Source organism: Tenrec ecaudatus, chromosome X, assembly GCF_050624435.1.
Source record: "Tenrec ecaudatus isolate mTenEca1 chromosome X, mTenEca1.hap1, whole genome shotgun sequence".
NCBI classification, from domain to species: Eukaryota; Metazoa; Chordata; class Mammalia; order Afrosoricida; family Tenrecidae; genus Tenrec; species Tenrec ecaudatus.
In genome coordinates, this window is record NC_134548.1 from 112,592,886 (window position 1) to 112,616,511 (window position 23,626).

The 23,626-nt window shown below is 39.1% G+C and overlaps 1 protein-coding gene across 2 annotated transcripts in view; it reads right to left on the reverse strand.

The window, feature by feature from the left end:
* Positions 1–286: 286 nt before the first annotated feature.
* The window catches only part of TMSB15C (thymosin beta 15C), a 109,603-nt gene continuing 86,263 nt past the window's right edge, over positions 287–23,626 (reverse strand). The window contains exons 1-3 of one of the 2 annotated variants that reach the window (XM_075538580.1): positions 2,701–2,808; positions 1,356–1,460; positions 287–722 (exon numbers count right to left, since the gene is read on the reverse strand). In XM_075538580.1, coding sequence (XP_075394695.1) covers positions 685–722; positions 1,356–1,455 — 138 coding nt within the window. In that variant the 5' untranslated portion in view covers positions 1,456–1,460; positions 2,701–2,808 and the 3' untranslated portion in view covers positions 287–684. Of the gene's footprint in view, positions 723–1,355; positions 1,461–2,700; positions 2,809–23,626 lie in introns of those variants that run through there. The other variant, XM_075538579.1, reaches the window with a different exon arrangement.

The following is a 23,626-nucleotide window of genomic DNA, read 5'->3' on the forward strand; positions in this document are numbered from 1 at the left end:
ACTCCAGCAACCAACCCTATAGATTTCTGAGGCTGTAAATCTTTCTGTGAGTAGACAGCCTCATCTTTCTCTCATGAAGCAGCTGGTGGGTTTGAATCACTGACATTTTATTAGCAGTCCTATGTGTACCTGACAGCAACACCAGTGTTCCTTACTGAACTGAACAGGGAAGAGTATTTCCCATGTCAATCGTTAAAGCAGCTTTATCTCATTCATTTTTTTTTGGTTGAAAAGAACACCCTTACATACTTTCATTTCAATCAGAATGACTCACAAGTCTCAAAAATGATTATATATTTTTTATTTTATTGCTACATTAGCAATGAAAATAAAATTTGGGAAGCAGGAAAAGCATGCAATGTCATGGAGATTTTTGAGTAATGGAGGTACCTATTGGAGGTTGAAAATGGCATATCCTGCAGGCAAGGGAAGAACCACACACCCAAAGCTCTTACATGGTGGATCAATGATAGCATGGGCCATGTGAGAGTTACACACCAATGAGAAGTTTTCAAACAAAGATGATGGACCATTGGCTACTTGTCCCCTTAGCCAGAGAATATGGAGAAGGTTTCAGAAAGTTCCTAAAATCTTTACAAACACATAGGTTTACAAAATGAAGCCTATCAAACTAAGACAACACTCAAGCAATGCTGCAATTTGCTCCCCGGAGGACATCCTGTTTTATGATGTTTGCACACATTCTTTCTCCTGTTGGATAGCTGCAAAAAAAGAAAAACAAAAATTAATTATGTGGGGATTTCCCTAAAATTAAATATAGTTTCTTTCCAAAAAACCCTTTGTCATATAAGGTTGTTATATATGCTTTACAGTTCGAACAAGACATTTGACCCCAAATCCTCACAGTGGGCATATCCATGTGAGTGCTGGCATGTATATTAACTACTTAAACATTCATTAGAATCTGCATCTACTTTATTTTTATTTTTCCATCTGAAAGGTAAATTTATATTGTTGCCATTATTTTCCCATCTGTTATTCTGAGATTGCGAAAGAACTAAAGCATTTTCTTCCATTTCTTGATCACTACACATTGTAGGAAAGCATACCCTTTCGGATGATTTTCACCGATTTGGAACTCTCTCAAATAATAGTGCTATGTCCAGAAGGGCCCTTAGTCTTTCGTGGATATATTGACAAGAGTTTCGCCAACAGCCTGTACCCACAAAGAGAAAAATCAATCTCTGGCGTGTGGGAGCTCTGAGTGTGCCCAAATTTGAATCTTACTTTTACTTTGTGGGAAATTTTACTTACCAAGACATAGAAGAGTTTATTTATTAAGTCTATCAAGTTTTACCTTTTTTCATTCACACTAAAATTCCCCTAAGACTTACTTTCCTTTGAGGGGAGAGTATTTTTTTCTTCAGTATTAGTTTTCTTCAGTTTTGACTTGTCAAACTTCTCCACTTCAGACAAATCTGGTTTATCACTCATCTTGCCTAGAGTAGCAGCAACAACAAATGTATATATTGCAAAGTTATGATCAGAACAAAATTATTATCAGAACCAACTATTATTACAGCCACCGAGTAGCAATATGTATTTTACTTGATGAATGGAAAACCAGCCACAAATCTTAGGATGACCATTTTTTTAATTCAAATATTTTCAATTCCACATCACTGCTCCACTCCTGATAAGCAGTAAATGTTTTCTGGAGCAAGATGCACTAGAATGCAGGAACCAATATGTCCGACTCCTGAAAACCACAGCAAAGGTGAAATGGAGGTGAGAGAAGCACAGGAGAGACAGGGATAGAAGAAAATGGGGACTGACTTTAAGCAGCAAATGGTTTTGTAACAGGAGATAGCAGGATTTGCCCACCTTTGTTTTCTATTCATTTTTCTTGATGTTTTCACTTGGGGAGCTGGAGCAGCCCTCAATAGCATGGCATAAGGTGTTATTAGTTTCTGGCCATTTTACCTGCTCAAAGGTTTAAGGAGCTACAGTAAAGGAGCAAAGAGGGAGGGGATTTAATCCAGTCATAACTAATTACTTGTCTTACGGCATCTCCCTGTGGTTCCGATCTATAAACACTTTAAGAAAGGGGTCAAGTAATAAGGTCCATCATTTGAGCAGAATAGGAAAAATCTTCTTTCACTGCTATCAACATGATAGAAAGCCTGGGCCCTGGAAACATTTGAGTTATCCAGAACAGACAATAGGAGATTCCAGGAACTGGGAAACAGAGCTCTCCTGCATCTGGCCCCACCCTGGTGGGCTGAGACCCATCTAAATGCCTAGAGTCGAATGGATAGGCCCCCAATCAGCCCAGAGTCCTGTATTCGACTTCCTCCAGTCGAGGTCACCTAAAATCTCCTTTGCTCAGCTAGCAGACACCAATCTCCAAAATTAGAAGAATCAAAATATAAATAATAATAGAAAAACTGGGCGCCTAGCCACTCAGGAGCGGCTCAGGGAGCGCATCTACCTCTGAGTGCCCCCCTCCCTCCCCCCCACCCCGTGCCCCTCAACCCCCTTAGGAGGACTAAACACTGGGTAGAAAGGGCGGCCTTGGAAGACAAAGGCACTGAGGCGCCCAGCTTCCCAGACACTAAACGCCAGCCCCAACCCGGCCCCTCCAACTTCCTAAAGCCCCCTGCACGCCCCACCTTACAGCTCCCACGCTTTCCGGTCCCCTTTGTCCTCGGGCTCCCAGCAGGCCCTAGGTCCTCTCACCTGAAGGTTTGAAGATCCGCTAATGGATAACCCCTGGCTTGACACAGGATTTCACTCAGGGCGAGGTTAGTGTTCCCGCGCAGAACCCCGCAATTATAAAACAGTAAAAGGCCCCGCCCTACTCTTCTCTGATTGGTCAAGGGATCACAGACTCCCTTCCTCGCCTCTCCCTTCTCTTTCAGCTTTGAGGACCTCCGCCCTCAAACTCCCTTCCTTACTTACAGGCTCAGCCTCTGCAAGTGTCTATCTGTCCAGACAGAAACCCCTTCTACAGACCCTACTCCAGCCTTCTGATTGGCCAAGACCCTGCTCCCTTCACCCTTCCCTGCATGCTTTAGTTTTGAGGATCCCCTTTGCCTTCATCTTAAGTACATTCACTCCTCCATAACAATCACTGGCACTATCATAGTGACCCTACAGGACAGGATGGGACTACTCGTGATTTTCCGAGGAGGCTGTAACTCTTTACGAGACTCAAATTCCCCGTTTTTCTCCCATGATAACAGTAACCTCTACAATAAACAAGAGACATTTTGCCCAAGTACCTTGGGGTGTCTGCAAACTCCGAGATCCAAGTTGAATCCGGTTAATGACTAGACAAAGGACCTACTGATAACCAAGCAGTGGTTTGGAATTGGTGCTTAGAGTTGTGTGTTCTGATGTTTGTCCAGGTCGTTACTAATTGAAATATCAGAGGTTTGAACCTACCAACTACTCAGTAGAAGGAAGATGTGACAGTTTGCGTCCATAGAGATGAAATCAAACCCATTGCTATTTAATGGATTCTGACTCACAAAGCCCCTATAAATAGAGTAGAACTGCTGCATGGGGTTTCTGGGACTGTAAACCTTTAGGAGAGCAAACAGCCTCATTTTTCTCCATGGAGCATCTGGTGGATTTGAATCACCAGCCTTTCTGCTAGCAGTCCAAAGCTTAACACACTGTATCACCAAGGCTTCTTGGACACACTATGGGGCAGTTTTACTTTGTGTCCTATAGGGTCTCTAAGTCGGAATTGACTAGATGACAATGGTTGTGCTTCTGTTGACTGAGGTAATAAAACCATGATAGAGCAGAATTTTGGGACAACAGCACCACCCAGTGTCTACTAGTGAGAGAGAAAAGTGAGAATACAGTAGTAACTTGAAAGGAATAGATATTCTTGATACTCGGAACCTAAGAACATTAAGGAGCTAAAACTATGTTTTAAGTATGCACTCCACATTTTCCATATGGTCCATGTATATAGCTACATAAATCAATAATCATACTCTTAGCCTAAAAATACAAAATTGGAGAGGGAAACAACTTACAACAAAATTAATATATCACCATCAGTGAAAAATAGAAATAGAAAGAAACTCAACAAATACAAAGAAGAACTAAACAATACAATCACTTTGATGTCATAGACATTTTAATAGTTTTATTGACATGATTCACATATCATATAATTCAATAGTTCAATCATATTAAGAAGAGTTGTCCAATCATTACTACAATCAATTTTAGAACATTCTCTTACCTAATTTCCATCAAACCTTCCCTACCACATCCGTAGGAAATTATTAGTCCAGTCAGTCACTGGATATATATATATATAGATAGATAGATAGATAGATAGATAGATAGATAGATAGATAGATAGATAGATATAGATATAGATAGATATATATATATATCCTGGATTTCATATACAGGAAAACAGACCAAACAAAAAAAAATGCAATAATGACTAAATGAAGCTGAGAAAAAAACTTCAATTGAAAAGAAAGCAGACTCCGGATAGGGCAAGATATGACAAAATAACAATGTATAAATTACCAAGGGCACATGAGGGAAGGGGGAGTGGGGAGGGAGGGGGAAAAAAAGAGGACCTGATGCAAAGGGCTTAAGTGGAGAGCAAATGCTTTGAGAATGATTGGGGCAGGGAATGTGTGGATGTGCTTTATACAATTGATGTATGTATATGAATGGATTGTGATAAGAGTTGTATGAGCCCCTAATAAAATGTAAAAAAAGAAAATGATTAGGGCAAAGAATGTACAGATGTGCTTTATACAATTGATGTATGTATATGTATGGATTGTGATAAGAGTTGTATGAGCCCCTAATAAAAAGTTTTTTAAAAAAAGAAAAGAAAGCAGAAAATATTAAAAACTGGAATGAATTGAAAGGGTCAAAAGGGATATAAAATAATATAAGGTGTTACCTTTTAACCAAACTACATCTGTAATAATCCACTTTACAGTGCACTCTGTCTGCTATCAAGGCTCTTCACCTCCTTGGACTATGGTCTCAGGGAATTCACTGGACGCTTAATCCACAAGAGAACAGTGCAAATGGATTTGGGACTTACACAGTCATCCATGGCCTTCTGTAAACCGGTTGTTCAGAATCTAAGTTCCAATACCATTTCCTCTGGATCTGGTAAAGTGGGAAGGAAAGTAACCAGTGGGAAATCTGGTAAATGACAGCAAAGAAGGCCCTCAAGAAGATGGATTGGCTCAGTGGCTGCAACAATGGGCTCAAGAATAGTGAGAATGACTCAGGACCGGGAAATGGTTCATTCTGTTGGGCATAAGGTCACTATGAGTCAGAAACAACTCAATGGCACCTCACAACAAATACAATCTCTAGATTTGGATTTTATTATTTATAATCCTTAGATCACACAGGCTGTGTGCTTCTCCCATGTGTATTTAGTTGACACCTCACTTAGATGGCTGCTTGTCTGAAGGCAAGCCTTTAAGACCCTAGACACTATTTTTTTTTCTGATAGCTGGGCATCTGATTTCTTCCCATGTTGCTATAGCATCCCTATCTTCAGCAATCTCTTCACGAAGGCCAATGTAACCTCATAAACATTTACAGAACACTCTACCTGACAACAGCACAATATACATTCTTTTCCAGAGCACCTGGAATATTTTACAGTATAGAGCATATGTTAGGCCACAAAATAAGCCTCAATAAAATTTAAAGCATTGAAATGTCACCAAGCACCTTCTATAATTACATCACAACACTATAAAATTAGAGAGCAACAATAGAAAAATCAAATGCATAGAAATTGATTAAACCCTAGGAGAAATAAAAAAATAAAGTAAGGAATTACCTGAACTAAATGAGAATGACAATAAAGCATACCAAAACTTTTGGTTTGCAGTGAAAGCAGTGCTCAGAGGGCAAAATATACCAATTAACAAATATATAGGAAAAGAAGAAAGAACCAAAATCAATAAATTAATACATCTCCAATGATTAGAATAAGAGCAGCAAAATAAGTTTACAGTCAAAAGAAGAAAATAGATTGTAGAGATTATAGCAAAAATAAAGGTGACAAAATAGGAAAAAAGGTTGGCTCTTTGAAAGAATTAGCAAAATTATCATATCACTGGCAAATCTAACAAAGAAGATGCAAATAACACAAATTAAATTGGCACCATTAAAATTGAAACAACTAAAAAAGGTAATAAGAGAATACTATGAAGAACTATGCTCCAACAAATTTGGAAACCTAGAGAAACTGAAAACTTTCTAGAAATATGCTACTTAACCTGAACCAACCACAGACTGATATAGAAAATCTGACCAGATCAGACACATAAAAAAAGAAGAAATTGAACGTCATTAAAAAAGCCTCCCAACAAAAAAGTGTGGACCCACATGGTTTTATTGATGATTTCTACCAAACATTCAGAGAAGAACTGACACCAAACTATTCAAGAATGTAGAAAAAGATGGAAAGCTTTCAAAATAATTTTATGACTCCAGCATAATCCCGCTACCAAAACAAGTCAGAGGCATCATATAAAAAGAAAATTATATATTGATATCCCTAATGAACATAGATGCAAAGTTTCTCAACAAAATCCTAGACAACAGAATCAACCAATATATATTTTAATGGATCTCATGGAACTCATACCAGGTATGCAAGAATGGAGAAACATGATAAGAAATGTATTCCCTCACATAACTAAAACAGAAGAAAATACATGATCATATCAATTAATGCAGAAAACCTATGACAAAATCCAACAGCAGGAGACAATCCTGATAAAAATACTCAACGGTCCTTCAGTGACAGATGATGATGTGATTCTTCCATGTGGATGTAGTTGACATCTCACTTGTGAAGCATATAATCTGAAGTTGAAGGAGAGATCAGTATCAGAGCCCAAATAGTGAGAATCCAGTTTGCAGAAAACTATGGATGACAGTGGGAACCCACGAGCCATTGGTGGAACTCCATAAGAAATAAACTGCTGGGGAATTCCCCCTATCTACAACTGAGGGGTAGAGGGAAAGCGGTTTCCAAACATTGCAGTAGAGAGTTGAGTTTGGAAGATCAAAAACATAAATCTGACTTGAACAGAAAAGAAAGGAAATTCCTCAGCATAGTAAAAAGCATATACACAAAACCAATGTTCAATATTACTTTCAACAGAGAACAACTGAAAACACTTCCCTTGTGCATAGGAACCAGACAAAGATGCTCTTTATCAACATTCCAATTCAGTATTGTGCCGAAAGTCTTAGCCAAAACCATAAGGCAAGAAAGGGGGGTTAAAGATATCCAAATAGACAAAAAAATTTAAAACTCTATTTACAGTTGATATGATCATGTACATAGTAAATTCCAAAGATTCTGCAAGAAAAATAGTTGTTATTAACTGAAGGAGTCAGCAATGTGGAAAGGTACAAGCTCAATATATAAAAAAATTTAATTGGACTCTTTATGCTAACAAAGAGAACTCAGGAAAGGAAATTAGGAAAACTATACCATTTGCAATGCCATTTACAATACTTAGGCATAAATATAATCAGAGAAGTAAAAGATTTGACCAGACCAAATCCAGGGATACATATTGTAGCCAACTAAAAATGAGGTGGGGAAAGGTAAAACAAATGGGTAGCGGGGGCACTAACCCACCCAAGAGGAGGGTATTGTTTATATCTCCACAAGGAAAGAGGGACCAGACTTCAACCCAGTGCTTGAAGATGTGAATGCAACATGCCAGTGTGGAGTAGAGAACCAGTGGAGAGGTCTGAGGGGCCAGCCCCAATCGCAACTACTAAGTGGACACCTGCCCCTCCCCTCCCCGAAGAATTTATTTCAAAGGACGGCACTGAATCTGCAGGTCTTGGGGAGGGACATGTCTGATCAGAAGACATGGGAGCAGAGGAAGGGGGAGGAGGAGAGAGTGGAGCACATCCTGGCCCACCAGGCCTTGAGGATCATGTTCTCACTCAGAATAGCCAGTTCACAGAGAGGACCACATGGCTGGCCCCACTATGAGACATGACGTCCCTCGCTGACCCATAGCCCTACAGGGGACAACAGCCCTACAGAGGACAACACTGGAGACACAGTGTGGGAATTGCACCCAATCTGATCCCGCCACACTGAGGCAAAACACTAAGGGGGTGCAACAGAACAGCAAGGGAACCAAGCGACGAAGACCCCAGGGAATGCCAAAGGTGGACTTTGGTGCCAGGCCTTGGTGGAAAATACTCCTAAAGGCCAACAAACAGTCCTTGAACTAACTACAAGCTTTTCTTTCTTGTTGTGTTTTGGTTTCTCATTGGTTTGTTGTTGTTTTGTTTTATATTGTTGCTCAGTTTTGTTCTGTCTTGTATTTGTGCATGTTATTATCTCTGCAGGTCTGTCTAAATAAGAAAGGCTGGATGAACAATCTGGAGGAGAAAACAACAATGGGACCAACAGTTCCGGGGGGGCTTGGGAGAGGGGGAGGTAGGGAGAAAGGTAGTGGTGTTAACAAATCCAGGACAAGGGAATAACCAGTGATCCAAATCAGTGGTGAAGAGGGTATAGGAGGCCTGGTAGGGCACGACCAAGAGTATTGTAACCAACAGGAATTACTGAAACACCAGTGAAGACTGAAAATAATAGTGGGACAAGAGGAAAGTCAAAGGAAATAGAAGAAAGAGCTAGGAGGCCAAGGGCATATATAAAGGTCTAAATAAAGACATGCACATATGTAAATATATTTATATGTGAGGATGGGGAAATAGATCTCTGTGCACATAGATATAGGTTTAGTATTAAGGTAGCAGAATGATATTGGGCTTCCACTCAAGTACACTCTCAATGCAAGAATACTTTGTTCTACTAAACTGGCATTCTGTGATGCTCACCTTCTTGACACAATCGCTGAAGACAAAGCGGGTGAGTAAGCAAATGTGTGGAAGAAAGCTGATAGTGCCCAGCTATCAAAAGATATAGTGTTTGGGGTCATAAAGGCTTGAAGATAAACAAGCAGCCATCTAGCTCAGAAGCAGCAAAGCCCACATGGAAGAAGCACACCATCCTGTGTGATCACGAGGTGCCGAAGGGATCAGTTATCAGGCATCAATAAAAACAAAAAAAATCATATCATTGTGTGCTCACATCCCTGATATGATCACTGAAGACAAATGGGTGCACAAGTAAATGTGCTGAAGAAAGCTGTTGGTGCCCAGCTATCAAAAGATATAGCTTCTGGGGTCTTAAAGATTTGAAGGTAAACAAGAGGCCATCTAACTCAGAAGCAACAAAGCCCACATGGAAGAAGTACATCAGCCTGTGTAATCATGAGGTGTTGAAGGGATCAGGTGTCATGCATTATCAGAAAAAAAATCATATAATTTGAATGAGGGAGAGGGAGTGCGGAGTGGAGAAATGCTCATTTGTAGGCCACTGGATGAGCCAGTCAGGATGTGATGTAGCAATGATGAAACATACAACTTTCCTATAGTCCCTAAATGCTTCCTTCCCACCCCCCACTGTCATGACTCCAATTCTACCTTACAAATCTGGCTAGACCAGAGGATGTAAACTGGTACAGATAGGAAATGGAAACACAGGGAGTCCAGGGAGGATGATCCCTTCAGGACCAGTGGTGTGAGTAGCAATACCAGGAGGGTGGGGCGAGGGTGGGTTGGAAAGCGGGAACCAATTACAAGGATCTACATATAACCTCCACCCTGGGGGACAGGCAACAGAAAAGTGGGTGAAGGGAGATGTCAGATAGTGCAAGATTTGACAAAATAATCATTTATAAATTATCAAGGGTTCATGAGGATGGGGGAGTGGGGAGGGAGAGGAAAAATGAGGAGCTGATGTGGGCTTAGGTGGAGAGCAAATGTTTTGAGAATGATCAGGGCAATGAAAGTACAAATGAGTTTTACACAATTTATGTGTGTATGGATTGTGATAAGAGTTGTATGAGCCCCTAATAAAGAGATTTTTTAAAAAAAGAAGTAAAAGATCTGTATCCTGGAAAAGTACAAAATACTATTGACAAGAAACCAAAAGAGACTTAAATGCATAAATGGAAGACAATACCACAGTTACCATAGTCATGGATAGGAAGATTTGACATTGTGAAAAACTAATGGCCAACTTTATTTGAAGAAAGATACCCTGAAGAAGCAAAATGGTACTAAGGAAGAACACCCAACAGCAGAAAACAACCTGGATGACTTGGGAACTCCTAAAAATTGGAAACGATGTTCATTAAAAGATTTCATTTGGCAGTGATATAACTCACAAGGGACTAATCTCTAAAATTTATAGAAACCTTCAACACTTCAACAGGAAACCGATAAATACACCAATTTAAAAAATGGGCAGAGTTTGTTAATGAGTGTTATTGAAAGTTTTGCCCTATCACCAAACTCCATTTTTTGTATAAGTAGTGTCCAATTACTTAAGAATTTAATCTGTATATGTCAGTAATTCATGTATTGCAGTCTGAAGCTGGTTTATTTATTTATTTTCTTTTTTTTTGAGACAGTGAGTGAGTGAGAGTGAATGAGACAGTGAGTGAGACAGTGAGTGATTGAGACAGTGAGTGAGTGAGACAGTGAGAGAGTAAGACAGTGAGTGAGTGAGACAGTGAGTGAGTGAGTGAGACAGTGAGTGAGACAGTGAGTGAGTCCTGAAGCTGGTTTATACTTGCATAATTTCCTTTTCTCAACAGTGTTTTAAATTCTATACCATTGACTAAACTAATGTTCTCTATCATACAGTGATCATGATGTCTCTAAAATAAATCAGATACATATACAAACTGTGGTAGTTACATAATCTGCTGTCAGTTTGAGACTCCAGAATGAAGGGGTGGAGTTTAGCCTGAAAATCAGGTCTCAACTTGATGACCTCATTAGGAGGCACTAAGGAGATAAATAGCTCACTGGAGGCAGGACACATCCTCACTCCCTGGGAGACATTCTAGCTGACAAGACACATGGAGCTACACCAGTGCCCTGAGCTGGTGTAGCCACATAAAGACCCCTACCAGTGATAAGATGCTTACACCGCCACTGGATCCACAAGACTTTCCATTCACTGGCCTGTGATCTTCCTGCATTCGGCATCATTGCATTTGCTGCATGAGTCTGAAGAGGAATTTATAGATTGGTATCAGATACATGGGCGAATATCGAACTTCTGGACTTGATCTGAACTGGGCTGGGATGTTTTCTCAATATTCTATTGCTCTTGTATATAAAGCTGTTTCTTATACACATATGAGTGCCAATGATTTTGTTTCTCTAGACAACCCAGACTAACACCAAAACCATAGATAAATGAATGGATTTTGGACTCCCACTTAATTCTAGACCTAATCTAAGAACAACTAGGTCTTATGACATGACCCTGTTGAATGCTCACCCTCATGAAGAGATCACTGAAGATATGGGTGCTATAACAAAGTTTGGTGAAGAAATCAGATGATGTCTAGCTATCAGAAAGAATAGAGTGTAGGATCTTAAAGGCTTGTCTTAATGCAAACAGCCTCTAAATAAGGCATCAACTAAGTCCACGTTGAAGAAACAAACCAGCCTGTACGATCCAAGGGTTGTAAATAATAAAACTCAAAGCCGAAGGTGGGAAGGGTATCAGAGCTTAAATGTGAACACCCAGTTTGCAGAAGGTTATGAATGACAGTAGGACTCTTGGTAGCATAGTGGTTACACACTGGACTGAGATCACCAGTTTGAAACCACCATACAGCTCTTAGGGAGAAAGATGGGACTTTCCATTGCCGTTAATAGTCAGAGTCTCAGAAACTCATAGGGGCAGTTCTAGCCTTCCATATAGGGTTGCTATGAGTTGGCATCAACTCAATGGCAGTGAGTTTAGAGTTAGGAGTTTGGGATGGAAGACAGTGGAAGCCCAAAATTTATTTGCAAGGTCCCCACATGGATTAAACCTTCAGTGAATCCCCTCTGACCATAGTTAAGGCATGTGAATAGTCTTGCTACCAGACAGAGAGCATTGTAAAGTCAATTATGGTAGATGCAGTTTGGTTAAAATATAATATTTTTCATTTGCTCTCCCCTTTGACCCATTTTAAAGTTGTTTCCGTTGTTAATATTCTCTACTTCCTTATTGATTGAGGATTTTCTTATGTTTCGTCTAGTCATTGTTGTTAGGTTTTTGTTTAATTGTGTGTGATTTTTGTATGATGTGTTTGTATAATTTCTGTATGTGATGTGCAGGATAGGTAGATCAATAGGGACCATGACTGGATAGGGGTATGGCAGGGAAGAATGGGGGGAAATGGGGAGGCAACAAGTAGTATAAGAAGAGAGAATTCTGAAATGGATTGTGGTGATGATTGCCCAAATCTTAATAGGATTGAACAATTAAATTGTATGATTTGTAATGTATACACCAATTAAACCCTTTTTAATGGGCAGAGGGCATGCACAGCATTTCATCAAAGCAAAGTTCAAAAAAAAACAGAAAACAACAAATGTTGGTGAGGGTTCCGAGAGACTGGAACCCTCAAACACTTGTGGTGGGACTCTAAACGGGTACAATCACTGGGGCAAACGTAAGGAAACATCCTCAAACGGCTGGAAATAGACATGCCAAATCACCCAGCAATCCCTCTACCTGGTATATACCCTGGGGAAATAAGACCCACGGCATGAATAAATACGTGCACACCCATGTCCATCACAGCACTGTTGACATTAGCAAATCTTCACAACTGGACCAATAAGACAAAATATTGAAGTTGTCAAGGATTTCATTTCACTTGGCTCCACAATCAAAGTCTATGGGAACAGCAGTCAAAACATTAAATGATGTATTACATGGGGTCAATTTGCTACAAAGAAAATAAAATAAAACTCTTTAAAGTGTAAAAAAGCAAAAACGTTACTTTGAGGCCTAAGTTGTACCTGAACCAATCTATAGTATTTTCAATCACCTATGTAGCCAAGTACTGGACAACAAATAACAAATACTAAAGAAGACAAATGTGATATCTTATCATTTAATCTCCCTTTAGATCCATTTTAAAGTTGTTTCAGTGTTTTTTTTTAATTGTGGGGAGGGAATTACATGTAGATTAAGCCTCTGGTGAATCCACTCTGTCCATAGACCAGGGATGTGAAGAGCCTTGCTATTATGCAGAATGCAGAATGAACTTGAAAGTGGCTTATTGCCAGTTCAGTTAGGATAAAATTTAACACGTTATCATTTTATCTCTCTTTGACCCATTTTAAATTTGGTCTAGATTTTAGTATTTGGGAGAGGGTATGTATTTCTCTTTATAAAATACATGATATATAAATCTATACACAGTAACTGGATTAATGATCTCTTGAGGGTATGGCTGGTGAGGTTGGGGGGAAATGGGGAGCTAATAACAATGAGTACAAGAATGAAGAAAAAAATAATTGATTGTGGTTATGACTGTACAACTCTTTCTAATGTGATTGAACTATTAAATTGTGTGATATGTGAATTAAATGCCAATGAAATTGCTAAAAAGAAGACTGAAGAAAAACTTATACATTGAATTTTGTGTTAGTAAAAACTATTAAAAATATTGTGGACTTCCAGAAGAACTAAAAATTTGGTTTTGCAATAAACAGATTCAGAATATTCCTTAGAAGCAAGGATGGTGAGACTTCATCTCAAGGTTTCCACACATTACCACAAAAGACTAGTGCCTAGATAAGAACATCATATTTGGTAAATCAGAGGGTCAGTCAAAAATAAGAACACCCTCAATGAGGTGGATTGACACAGGGTCTGCAACAATGGCTTCTCATATAGCAACAACTGAAAGAATAGTACAGGATCAGGCAGTGTTCCTTTCTGTTGTGCATGCATAGCTATGAGTCAAAACAACCATGAGCAAAAACAACAATATATTCATGCTAGGAATGCAGAAGAGTTCCTATTTACTCTATATTCTTGCAAACATTTAGTATTTTCAGAGTTCTTTTTACCAATATAATCAGTAAAGTATTTAAATCTGGATTTCACAGATTATCATATATACTTGAGTATAAGGTGACGTGAATATCGGCCGGGCACCTAATTTTACCCCAAAAACTCCATTAGAAATGTGCTGAAAAACTCAGCTTATACATGAGTATATATGGTATATCACAAGAATGAGTATATATATATATATAGAATTTCTAACCATATAAACTGAGATACAATCACTTGTCAGTTTGCCATACTGTGATGGCTTATGTGTTGCTGTGATGTTGAAAGCTATGTCACCGGTATTTCAAATGCCAGCAGGTGTGCCCAAAGTTTCAATAAAGCTTCCAGACTAGGACTGACTATGAAGGAGGAATAAGCTGTCCACTTCTGAAGAATTGGCTGTGAAAACCTTATGCACATCAGTGGAGCATTGTCAGATACCGAAAACCTCATGCATAGCAGCAGAACATTGTTAGATGTAGTGGCAGAAGATGAACACCTCTGATTGGAAGGCACAAAAAGTATGTCTGAGTAAACTCTGACTTCTCAAAGTCATAATGATGTGGATGGAGTAAAATCTTTCAAGACTTCATTTGTTGAGGATCATGACTCAAAATGAGAAGAAACAGCTGCAAACATTTACTAGCAATTGGAACTTGTAATGCACATAATATTAATCTAGGAAAATTGGAAGTCATCGAAAATTAAATGGAACACATAAAGATTAATATTGTAGGTATTAGTGAGTTGAAATGGACTAGTATTGGTTATTTTGAATCAGACAGTCATATGATTTACTATGCCGGGAATGACAACATTTTACATCAAAAAAGATATTCTAAGATCTCTTTTGAAGCACAATGCTGTCTGTGAGAGAAAAATATTGATCTGCATACAAGGAAGTCCATTCAATACAACCATTATTCAAATATTATCCAACCACTAAAGCTAGCGATGAATAAATGAAAGAATTTTACCAATGCCTTGTATCTGAAATTGATCAAAGGTGAAATCGAGATGCATTAATAATTATTGGCTATTGGAATGCAAAAGTTGGAAACAAATAGGAAGTAACTAGTTGAAAAACAAGGCCTTGATAAAAATTAAGCTGGAGATCACAAGTGTAACCTTTTTATCGTTTTATTAGGGGCTCATACAACTCTTATCACAATCCATACACATATCAATGTGTAAAGCACACCTGTACATTCATTGCCCTCATCCTTCTCAAAACATTTGCTCTCCACCTAAGCTCCTGGCATCAGGTCCTCATTTTTTTCCTCTCCCTCTCCCTCCTCCCTCCCTCATGAACCCTTGATAATTTATAAATTATTATTTTGTCATATCTTGCCCTGTCCGATGTCTCCCTTCACCCACTGTTCTGTTGTCTGTCCCCCAGGGAGGAGGTCACATGTAGATCTTTGTAATCGGGTCCCTCTTACCAACCCACCCTCCCTCTACCCTCCCAGTATCGCCACTCACACCACTGGTCTTGAAGGGATCATCCACCCTGGAATTCCCGTGTTTCCAGGTCCTATCTTTACCAGTGTACATCCTCTGGTCTAGCCAGACTTGCGAGCTAGAATTGGGATCATGCTAGGTGGCAGGGGTGTTGGCGGGGTGGGAAGCATTTATTAACTATAGGAAAGTTGTATGTTTCATCGTTGCTACATCGCACCCTGTCTGGCTCCTCTCCTCCCCGAGAGTCCTCTGCAGGTGTAACTTATTAACTTCCCTAATAACCCTCTATCATCATGTGTATTGCTTGTGAGTTTTGCACAGCCACTGCAACAGATTATAAAACCCAGCAGAGAAATAAAACACTGTGAGAGGGATGGTTGGTGTCGGGACGTTAAAAGAAGGATAGAGGCTGAGGGCATTTTTGACCTCTGGCTTGTGGCAATCAGCCTGGGGTTAGTATGAAACCAGATTATCCTTCTCTTTTCTGTAGCCAAAAGAAGTCAGTTATGGATCCCATGCCACTTCCTCAGGTGACAGACATTCTTTATGAGAGATGAAGGCTTATTACAAAGCTGCATTGATTGAGGCAATGCCATATTGACACTAAACCCCAAATCCTACTCCTATCAAGTTGATTCTCACTGAACGACCCTATATAGGATTTCAAAGAATGTAACTCTTAATGAGGACAGATAACTTCATGTTTCTCCCTTGGAGAACCTGGTGAGTTTGAACTGCCAAGCTTGTTAACAGTCCATCACTTACCCAACAGCACCACCAAGACAGTCTGGAGAAACAGATTGGTGGAGTAGAAATAGAGAGACCCACAACAGACCCAAACATAAATAAATACTTGATAATTAACATAATTGGGTGAAGAAATGATAGACTTTTCAACAAATAATATTTGGGTAACTAGGTATTTGTAGGGACAAACATTAAATTGTTATCACATTTGTTAAAAATAATTAAAACAATTAATTTGTGCATACAGTTTATTCTGAGGACTAATTCTATAATCATATAGAGACCGCTTTTCATTCTATAAAAAGCAAATGACTCAGAAAAACTGAAGACTTTGGGGCTTTTTGTTTGTATGTTTGTTTGAAACAAATTGTCACTAATGACTCCAAGTCCATTTCAGGTTCACTTGTCCTCCTTTTACAGCCACTTTAGACCAACAGTTTTGAAGGCTGTGACCCTTCTCTCTCTCTTTTAATGTTAACTTCTAGGTTTAATTTTTTAAATATGCTCTGTGTAGTTACGTAGTCTATCTCATCAAATTAAATCCATAATAGTATCCCATGTAATTTCTCATAAATGTGATTCTTTTTTGTTTTTGTTTTACCTTCCTCCATAATTTCCTGTCCCTTCCTTTTCCCTGTCCCCACCCCAGCCCCTGGTCTATTAGTAGTCTTCCTTTTGGTGTTAAAACCGCTTTTCGGGGGAGGAGGGAGCGGGGAGGGAGGGGGAAAAAAAGGGGACCTGATGCAGAGGGCTAAAGTGGAGAGCAAATGCTTTGAGAATGATTGGGGCAGGGAATGCATGGATGTGCTTTATACAATTGATGTATGTATATGTATGGATTGTGATGGGAGTTGTATGAGCCCCTAATAAAATGTAAAAAAAAAGAAAAGAGGGAAAAAAAGGAAAATGATTAGGGCAAAGAATGTGCGAATGTGCTTTATATAATTGATGTATGTATATGTATGGACAGTGATAAGAGTTGTATGAGCCCCTAATAAAATGTAAAAAAAAAACCGCTTTTCTTTTTCTTTGTTTTCCCTCATAGTAGTGTCATTAAATATCTACCTTTATAAAATTGACTAACTTAGCAAAGCATCATGTTCTCTAGCTTAATTCATGTCTTGCAGTTTGACAGAGTTGTTGTTTATTGAGGTATAATATTCCATTATATGACTGTACCAGAATTTGGTTATCCACTCCTCTATAATCTGAGTTTTTAAAAAAATTATTTCCATCTTTTTGCTATTATGGACATTTCTGCAATAAACATAGGTGTGCATATATCTGTTTGTGTTGTGTTCTTTATTTTTTCAGTGTATATGCCCAATAGAGTTTGCAGGATCTTAACGTAATTGTATTTGCATTTATTTAAAGAAGTACCATACTGATTTCCATAATAGATATACAATTCTATAGACCCACCAGCAATGTATGAGTGATCCAATCTCTCCGCATTCTCTCCAGCAATTATTATTTTCTGTTGACATTTACTAAAAGTGTTCATATGAGGTAGTATCTTATTGTCACTTTAATTTGTATTTCTCTTATAGCTAATAAACTGGAACATTTCTTCATATGGTTGTTGGCCCCCTGGATGTCATCTTTAGTAAATTGTCTTTCCATGTCTTGTGGTCATTTTTGATTGGGGTATTTATATTTTTCTCATTAATGTGCTGTGGTTTTCTATAGATTTTTGAAATTAGCCCTTTATCTGTGGCATCATTACTAAATATTTTCCCCAATCATTTTTAGGCTTATAATGAGGAGAGGAAAGAAAATTATTGATGAACAATGGCCTAATCTTACCATGACTGATTAAACCCTACCTGTCTCTCTTAAGGAGCCTTGCTGGCACAATGGGCTAAATGTAATTCTTTGTTTGTTTGTTTGTTTGTTTGTTTGTTTGTTTGTTTGTTTGCAGTTCAAACCCATCAGCTGCTCTGCAGGAAGAAGCGGTAACAGTCTGCTTCGGTTAAGATTAACAGCCTTGAAAACTCAATGGTGCAGTTCTATTCTGTGTTGCACGATTGCTGAGTTGGAATCAACCCGATGATGATGCAATTGCTTTCGTTGTTCTGTTCCCCTCCCCTAACTGAAACCAAACTGACATCAGGTCAAAAAATGGCTTCTGGTTCTCCACTCAGCCATACTTCCAAAATTCAAACTTTCCAACTAGACAATTTAGGATAAAAGAAAAGCCTCTCACAGGAATGATTTTGATCAGGACTTCCTTTACATTGGATATTTGGTTCTGTGGCTAAGAGAACACCACAATTAAAATACGATGTCTACTATTTTTTTTCTCTTTGACACATTGTACAGAAATATTAATTCCAGATGAAAGGCCTACGCGTGAAAGTCACAGCTCCGTAAATGTGGCGGTTAATTCAGGGGGGTGTCTTCCGGATGCTGTGGGGGAGGATTCCCGTAAAAACAGACTGAAAGACACTAACTTACACTATATTCAAATGAATCATTGCTGTTTATCAAGGAATCTGGATTTTCTGGTGCATGGAGACTGAATGGATCCTTGAAACTAGTGCTCTGAGAAAAAATTTTACTTTCAGGCGATAAGATCTTCAGATGTTTTCTCATAACCACGTAGTAGGTGAGCAAACCTAGTAAAGAATGTGTATCTGGTGCATGATGTTCTTTTAAGGTCTTTCTGTAGGGAATCAAACTGATAACAGCACCTCAAGAAGCCAAGGATGTCGGAGAATGTGATCTATGTCTCTGGATTGTGCATGTAGGAATTGCTGTAGATTCTGCTGCATGTAGCCTCCACTACAACAAAAGTCAAATAAATTATATCAAAAAGAAGAATCAATAAGAGAATGAAATCCAAAAAGAAAAACATGCCATGTAGTGGGGAATAGTACGTGCAACACAGATAAAAGAGAAAGAACTAGAAGTTTGAATATAAAACATCTGGAAAGTCTTTGAAAAAGCCACTTAACCCAACATCAAAATGACCAAACATTGTGAACAGAGGCTTCACCCAAAAAGTGAACCCTAATGTCCAATGTTGCTGTCAATTACTATTAACTCCATTTTGACTCGCGGCGATCCCGTGTGTTGGAGGGTAGAACAGCTGTGACTTTAGGGAACCAGACTGCCAGTTCTATATATCTTCCAAACGCCTCTCTGGGTGATTTCAAGCAGCAAGCTTTTCAGTCAGTTGTTGAGTGCTTCACCATTTGTGCCATTCAGGAGCCCCAGGCACACTAAAAGATGCTCAACCTCAGTTAGTAATCAGAAACATAAAATTACGAGATGTCATTTCACATCCACTATATTAGTAGTACCATAGAAGAAAAGGCCTGCCTATCCAATTCTGTTCAAATGACAACAAAGGATGGTGGTGGTGGTGGTAGTGTTTAGTTCTACACGGGGTCACTGTGCTCACCAAAGTCTGAATCTACCGTGCTTACAAAAGCTAAGTAAAAAATTTAAAGTATGACAATACCAAGTGTTGGCTAGCAGGTGGGCCAGTGGGAACTGTCCAACACAGCCAGTAAAGTGAAAATTGATACATTTATTAGGAAAAGTTCAGTACAATCTAGTAAAGTTCAGATTGTCCATTCCCTATAAATGAGCAAGTTCACTCTTAGATAAATATCCTAGAGACTCTTGTGATTATTATAAACACTGCTAACCATATTTGTGGCAGCACCATTCTCTCCAAGTTAGAATGGATAAATTCTGGCATATTCATACAACAGTATACAGTACAACATTAAAATGAGCCAGCCACCTGCAACAACATACATGGGTCTCACAAGCAATGTGGAGTACATTGAGACAATTACAAAATTACATGCAGATATTTTCCTTTTTTAAAAATAATTTTATTGGGGGCTCATACACTTATCACAATCCATACATCCATCCATTGTGTCAAGCGCACTTGTATATTTGTTGCCATCATCATTCTTAAAACATTTGCCTTCTACTTCAGCCCTTGGGATCAGCTCCTCATTTTTCCTCTCCACCCCCTCCCCAATAAACCCTGGATAATTTATAAATTATTATTGATTTGTCATGTCTTACACTGTCCAATGTCTCCTTTTACCCACTTTGTCCATCCCCCAGGAAGGGGGTTATATATAGATCCTTGTAATTGATTCCCACTTTCTACCCCACCTTCCCTCCACCCTCCAGGTATCACCACTCTCACCACTGGTCCTGAAGGGTTCATCTGCCCTGGATTCCCTGTGTTTCCAGTTCCTATCTGTACCAGTGTACATCCTCTGGTCTAGCCGGATTTGTGAGGTAGAATTGGGATCATATGGTGGAGGGAGGGGAGAAAGAAGCATTAAAGAACTAGAGGAAAGCTGTATGTTTCATCGTTGCTATACTGCACCCTGACTGGCTCGACTCCTCCCTACGAATCTTCTGTAAAGGGATGCCTAGTAGTTGCCTACAGATGGGACTTCGGTCCCCACTCTGCACTCCCTGTCATTCACAATGATACAATTTTTTGTTCTGTGATGCCTGATAACTGATCTCTTAGACACCTCGTGATCACACAGGCTGGTATGCTTCTTCCATGTGGGCTTTGTTGCTTCTCAGCTAGATGGCTGTTTGTTTACTTTCAAGCCTTTAAGACCCCAGACACTATATCTTCTGATAGCTGGGCACCATTAACCTTCTTCACCACATTTTCTATGCACCCGCTTTATCTTCAGCAATCATGTTGGGAAGGTGTGCATCATGGAATGCCAGTTTAATAGAGCAAGGTATTCTTGCATTGAGAGGGTAATTGAGTGGAGGTCCAATGTCCAGTAGATATTTTCAAACACATAATGTTTGCTTGTTTTCTGGATGCTATTGAGTTGATCCTGACTCATTAGAGACATCATATGATAAAGCAGAACTGCTCTATAGGGTTTCCTTGGATGTAATCTTTCTGGAAGCAGATTGGATTTCAAAGTCTATCTCCCTGGGCCCCCACTTGTCTGTCAGCTTGTGGATGACATAAAGAAACTTAAACATGAAAAAAGCAAAATGTCTGGGTGCATAAGCAAATATGGTGAAGAAAGCTGGTGGTGCCTGGCTATCAAAAGATTTTGCATATCGGGTCTTAAAGACTTGAAGATAAACATGTGGCCATCTAGCTGAGAAGCAAGCCCACATGGAAGAAGCATGCCAGCCTGTGTGATCATGAGGTGTCGATGGGATCAGGTATCAGGCATCAAAAACCCAGAGCAAAATCATACCAATGTGAAGGTGGGGAGGAATGAAGACCCAAAGTCCATCTGTAGACCATTGGACATCCCCTTACAGAAGGGTCACAAGTACAAGAAGAGTCAGTCAGATTTCAGTGTAGCACCAACAAAACATACAACCAACTTTCCTCTACTTCTGTAATGCTTCCCCCACCCCATTATCATGTCCTCAATTCTACCTTACAAATCTGACTAGACCAGAGCACGCACACTGCTACAGATAAGAGCCTGGAACACAAGGAATCCAGGACAGATAAAACCCTCCGGACCAACAATGAGAATAGAGATACCAGGAGGATTAGGGGGAGGTGGGGGATAAAGGGGGAAGTGACCACAAGGATTTATATATAACTCCTCCCAGGTGGCCGAACAACAGAAAAGTGTGTGAAGGGAGACAACGGATGGTATAAGATATGAAAACAATAATTTATAATTTATCAAGGGTTCATGAGAGAGGGAGGGGGGACCAGGGAGGGGGGATGAGGAGCTGATAACAGGCTCAAGTAGAAAGAAAATGCTTTGAAAATGATGATGGCATCATATGTACAAATATGCTTGATATATGAATGAATGGATGGATTGTGATAAAAGTTATAAAGGCCCCCAATAAAATTATTTAATTAAAAAAAGAAAGCAAAAAGCCATTAAAAAGACAGGAATGAAAGGTCAAAATTGGTGTCAGAACAGACTCTGCAGATTGCTTTTGAATGTAGAGAAATAAAAACAAATGGAAGAAGTGGTGAAGTAAAACAGCTGAACAGAAAATTTCAAAGTGCCTCTTGAGAAGACAAAGTAAAGAATTATCATGACATGTGCAAACACCTAGAGTTAGAAAACAAAAAGGGAAGAACACACTCACTTGGTATTTCTCAAGCTGAAAGAAATGAAAAAAAAAAAGTTCTAACTTTCAGTTACAATATTGAAGGTTTTGTGGGAATAATGAATGATGCAGGAGGCATAAAAATAAAAAATAAAAGGAATTGTCACTGTACTAAAAATAATTGGTCAACATTCAACCAGTTCAGGAGGTAGCATATGATCAAGCACTGATGGTACTGGAAGAAGAAATCCAAGCTTCAGTGAAGGCATTGGCTAAGAACAAGGCTCCAAGATTCAATAGAATGTCAATTAAATTGTTTCAACTGACATAGCACTCAAAGCGCTCATTTGTCTTAACCAAGAAATTTGAAAACCAGCTACTCTTAGTTAAAATCAAAGAAAAGTCAACATCATATGGAACTTATCAAACAATGTCATTAATATCACATGCAAGTAAAATTTGCTGAAGATAATTTTTAAATGGTTCTAGAAGTACATAGACAGGTAGCTGCCAGAAATCCAAACCAGATTCATAATAGGATGTGGAATAAGAGCTATCACTGCTGATAAAATGTGGATCTTAGGCGAAAACAGAGAATACCACAAAGGCGTTTTTCTGGAAAGGCATTTGACTGTGTGATTCACAGCCAACTATGGATAACATTGAGAAGAATGGGAATTCCAGACCACTTCATCGTACTCATGCAAAACCTGTACACGAACCAGGGGTAGCCCTGAGAAGAGAACAAGAGAATACTGCCTCCTTCAAAATCAGGAAAGCTGTGCATCAGGGTTGTATCCTTTCACCATATTTATTTCATCTGTATGCTGAGCAAATAGTCAAAGACGTGATTATGTGAAGAAGAATGTAGCATCAGGATTGGAGGAAGTTTCCTCAACAGCTTGTGATATGCATATGACACAGCCATCCTTGCTGAAAACTGAGGGCTGGAAGCACTTCTTGATGAAGATATTTCTCTGTAAACAAACAAACAAACCTTCAAATCTGGAAGTGATTAAACTTATCAGGAGTCTGTCTTCCTTGAATCCACTATCAACACCCAAAGAAGCAGCAATTGAGACATAAAACAACATATTGTATTGGATCAATGTGTTGTAAAAGACCACGTGAAAGTTGTCAAATCATGTCAGATTTGCATATGTTCATTTGTAATTTAATATTGTTCGGTACAGGAAAGTTTAGATAACCCATCAGAAACGGTAACAAGAGTAATGGGCCCTTGATGGTATGAGAAGAGAGGAGGGAGGGGGAGGGGAAAATAAGGAACTGTTAGCATTGATGACTGTATAACCCCACTTGAAGGGATCGGACAAAATAATTGTATGTGAATGGATATATTGGATTGTGTAAAATATGGCAAAATAAAACTAGTATAAGGGGGAAAAATGGAATAAGGGT